Consider the following 4,375-nt stretch of genomic DNA (forward strand, 5'->3'; position numbering starts at 1 on the left):
TTGTTTTCAGGCCTCTCCCTGCCACCGGCGAGGCCGCAGACCGGCTTCCTCTCCAGCGGGGCAGCTGCGCGCCCGAGGAACAGCATGGTTCCCGCGGCTGCAGGCCTGAGAGAACCGGCCCAACTCGGCGGGAAGTGGCACACGCCAGGGCGCGGGCACTTGCCGTGCTGAGCAGGGGGGTCCTGTGCCCTCGCCACATGGCCGTTAGCCTCAGCGGGAGAAGGTGTGGTGTGCTCCGCGGCCTGCGCAGCCTGAGGAGAGCAGGGAGCCACGCGCCACGGTGGAGCTGAGGCCGCGTAGGCCCGGGCCTTGCATCTGCACGGCAGCGTTGGGGCGCAGCGGTGTGCCTGTGGAGAGACCGTGCGTGTGAGACTGTGCGAAGTTCATCACGTGTACCTGTCGGCAGATGTATCTGTCAGGACGCGTGCGGTTCCTGCGTGCTCACGCGTGAGCACCAATGCAATGCAGGCACGGCACTCCCAACAGGAAGAGAAGTTGGTTCAGATCGATGAACGTACGCAGTCTGTGTTTGCCAGCATACAGTGATAGACTTCTGCATAGAACTTAGGGGAAAAAGAACACGAGTGCAAACCAAGCCATCCTACAAACCGTGTGTGTGTGTATATATACGTACATGTGACAAGCAGCTGAAGCATAAACAAGCATACTATGATATGGTGATATACAAACAGCAGAGGAACAGATGGACAAGACCACAAATCTAGTTACCATATTTTCCTGTCAGACAGACATATTTATTATTAATCTATTGATATCAACAGTTTACAGCAAATACATGAGCTTTATGTGGCATGCAGATAAACTCAATACATACTTACATTTAAAAGATTTGCCTAACTGTCCAGCCTGACTCCCCTGCGAGAGCAAATTTATTTGTACTTCATCACCTCAGACCGACGTAGCGATTTTGGAAGGAGTCACCACCTTCTGTATACGGAAGCAGTAGGGCGATATGTACCTTTTCAGAGAATGGGATACCCTGGAAGAACTAAAGGCAAAGGTAGTGGATGCTATCCTGTTGGTTTGCAATATCCCTGACACAACATTTTTAAAAGGGCAGTAGCTGGACATAGGGGGATGAAGACTGCCATTTTGTTTTTTTCCCTCCTTTTCACTCTAGGCCAGATGGAGCCTGTAGGATAGAGTGAGCAATAGCATCTGTTCTAAAAGCAAATGGGCAAGCCCAGATGAAAAAGCTTCCATATTGTGAAGTGGGGATAGGAGAGAACTGAGAGGCAGCAAGCTGGGAATTCATAGTATTAAATGTAGGAACAGTGAGTCTCTTGAGTCAAGTTAGGAATGGGCATGCTCTCAGAAAGGACAGCAAGGGAGACTGTTCTTTGAGATTCAGGAGAGAATATGTGGGTTTTGTTGTAGCCCGGAAGACCACTAAAAATTGTGATACTAAGAATAAGGACCTACAGCTTGCTCTGCACACATATAGTGGGAGAGGAAACCTCTATACGTACCCTTTTATTATAATCCATCTCACTCTTAGTTCCTCTTTTTCTAAAGCCACCTTGTTTCCCTTGAGGCTGTAATGAAACACAGCTTTAGAGTTTAGAAGTTTTAAAGTGTTCTAGGCACCAGTATAGGTTAGGGGTGGACCTGCTGGGAAGTAGTTCTGAGGAGAAGGATTTGGGGGTCCTGGTAGATAGTAAATTGTCCATGAGCCAGCAATGTGCCCTTGTCGCCAAAAAAGGCCAATGGAATCCTGGGCTGCATAGGGAAGAGTGTGACCAGTAGGTCGAGGGAGGTCATTCTGCCCCTCTACTCAGCACTGGTGAGGCCACAACTGGAATACTGTGTCCAGTTTTGGGCTCCCCGGTTCAAGAGGGACAGGGAACTGCTGGAGCGAGTCCAGCGAAGGGCAACTAAAATGATTGAGGGACTGGAACATCTCCCTTATGAGGAAAGGCTGAGAGAGCTGGGACTCTTTAGCCTGGAGAAGAGAAGGCTGAGGGGAGACCTTATTATTGCTCACAAATATCTAAAGGGTGGGTTGAAGGAGGATGGAGCCAGACTCCTTTCAGTGGTTCCCAGTGACAGGACAAGGGGCAATGGGCACAAGTTGGAACATAGGAAGTTCCGTTCAAATACAAGGAAAAACTTCTTTTCGGTTCGGGTGACAGAGCACTGGCACAGGCTGCCCAGGGAGGTTGTGGAGTCTCCTTCTCTGGAGATTTTCAAGACCCGCCTGGATGCAGTCCTGAGTAATGTGCTCTAGGCAATCCTGCTTTAGCAGGGGAGTTGGACTAGATGATCTCTAGTGTATTGTAGATGTATTGCAGTCCCTTCCAACTCTGAAAATTCTGTGATTCTGTGATTCTGTTTTCAGTATACTTACAGCAAGAAAATGGCTCTAAGCAGTTCCATTGCAAAGCTGCAGCTGATTTACAGATACTCTAACAGCAAGGAAGATACATAGGCTCATGGTGGGCAAGGGAAACTGCCGTCCTTAGTCTGGAAATGAACAGAGTAGAATGGCAAAAAAAAAGAAAAAGTAGGAAGTGGGAAAGATAAGTCATGTTGCTCAAATAGTGTACAGATGCACAATCATTTCTTTTTGCTGATTAGATAATCCTCAGTTCCCAGTTTCCAGGCACACCTAACCACATTCCTCCTCATGTGCTGGCGTTTCTCATTACCATCTCATCTCTAATTCTTTGGCAATTCTTCTGCTTACAAGAAGTCCAACTTGTCACCAAGGCATAGAAGTGTCAAACTCTTGGAGTCCCACTCCTGGAGTTTCCCTTTGCAGATGCCTTTGGTCCCTCCAACAATAATACTTACAAAAAAGGTGCCCTGCTTTTTTTTTTTTTTTTTAATTGGTGGTGAGGAGGAGGTATTGCAAAGTCCTATACAGAAGAATGTTCCAGAAACTGTATTTCAAAGGGTATTCATTTGAACTGAAAATATTTAATCATAACTGTTATCAGCTAGGATAAAGCAGTATACAGGATTTAGAAGATGTATCGCAGCCTGTTCCAACTGGAAGAAATGTTTGAAGCAGTAATAAGGTGTCTTTCAACTTTTGCAGCTTACCTTGTTTCTGTTGTTGCCTGTTTCATCAGACCAAGTAGTAACCAATACTTGAAGCCTTGCACGTTTGTTATGTTAGAGAGACAGACTGACCGGCTCAAGTGTATCTCTTGACATAGGAAGATTGTAGAATGTCCTGTTTCCTTGAGCTCCATGGAAGAAAACCCAACAGTGAGGTTTAATATCTTGAAGTAGGCCTGTCAAAAATTTTGCCTGTTTTCAGTCCCCTGTTTGTGGATGCTTTCTCCCTCCTTCCTGGAATACTGCATGCCTTTCTTCATAGCTGGACAGACAGTTCCCTCTCCCTGTGTTTGGGGTCAGCGAACCTGTCAAGCTTCTGATCAGGCCTTTTTATATTTTCTGTTGCACTGTGAAGTAGCTTCTGCTGGTTCCCGCTGTTTTGCTATGTAAGTGGGATGTAATTGCTCCTTCCATTTAGCCTGAAGTAAAGGTACTTAATAAAGCCATTAGTTCTGGCCTGCTTTATGGGATCACTTGATAGTAGACTAAAAATTTTCCAATGAAACAAGATCTTGTTAAGAAGAGAAACACTGTGAATTCTCACTGCATCTAAAAAGTCAATGACGTTTTAGCAAAAATGTCACAGCTTAAAAAGGTTGATTCTTTAAACTGCAGTTGTTTGCTTACAGTCAGTAATCCAGTAGTCCACAATAACTATCAAATTGAGTTAGAATGATTTTGCTGTAATTTGTTTATGAAACAAAGTAATTTTCTAGCTTTCAAAAAATGTCATAATTTCATGAAGTATATAATTAGAATGACACATTTTTGTCTTCCACCCACCTGGATACTATTCTGTTAACAAAACCACACCTATGCTTTTGGCATGGTATGAAAAGGATTTTGTGTAGGTAATATCCAGACCGATTTAAGGCAAAATCCACACAGCATGATGTTCTTAAGGTCTCTATTAAGAATAAACATTAAGATGGTTAGGCCAAACCTTTTCACAAGGATTATTCAAACAGATGTTAAGCCTTTGCTCCACATTCAAGAGTCTATGGCACTTGTAAAGACTAAGCTGTGCCTCCTACAGCAAATGATTGACACTGAGGATATGATTTTATGTGAATATATTTGGTGGCACTGCTGGGTATACACAACCCCTGTCCCAGGTCCCAGACATTCAGTCCCGCCATTCTGGCACCTTGGTACTGTACTAGCACAGGTGCCTGTGTGGCCACAGTGTGAACCAGTCAGACTGGGGAAATGAACTGATTGAAAAACAAGTGTTCATACTGCTGTTGAGGTCACAGCCTCCACTGGCTGCTTTCCTACCTATTCACATTCG

At 45.1% G+C, this 4,375-nt stretch overlaps 1 protein-coding gene across 1 annotated transcript in view; it reads right to left on the minus strand.

The window, feature by feature from the left end:
• The window catches only part of DCP1B (decapping mRNA 1B), a 49,051-nt gene extending 48,852 nt beyond the window's left edge, over nucleotides 1-199 (minus strand). Inside the window, 1 exon segment of the mRNA XM_009879748.1 lies at nucleotides 26-199. Coding sequence (XP_009878050.1) covers nucleotides 26-199 — 174 coding nt within the window.
• Nucleotides 200-4,375: the final 4,176 nt, after the last annotated feature.

This window comes from Charadrius vociferus, unplaced genomic scaffold (genome assembly GCF_000708025.1).
Source record: "Charadrius vociferus isolate BGI_N301 unplaced genomic scaffold, ASM70802v2 scaffold90, whole genome shotgun sequence".
Classification (NCBI taxonomy): domain Eukaryota; kingdom Metazoa; phylum Chordata; class Aves; order Charadriiformes; family Charadriidae; genus Charadrius; species Charadrius vociferus.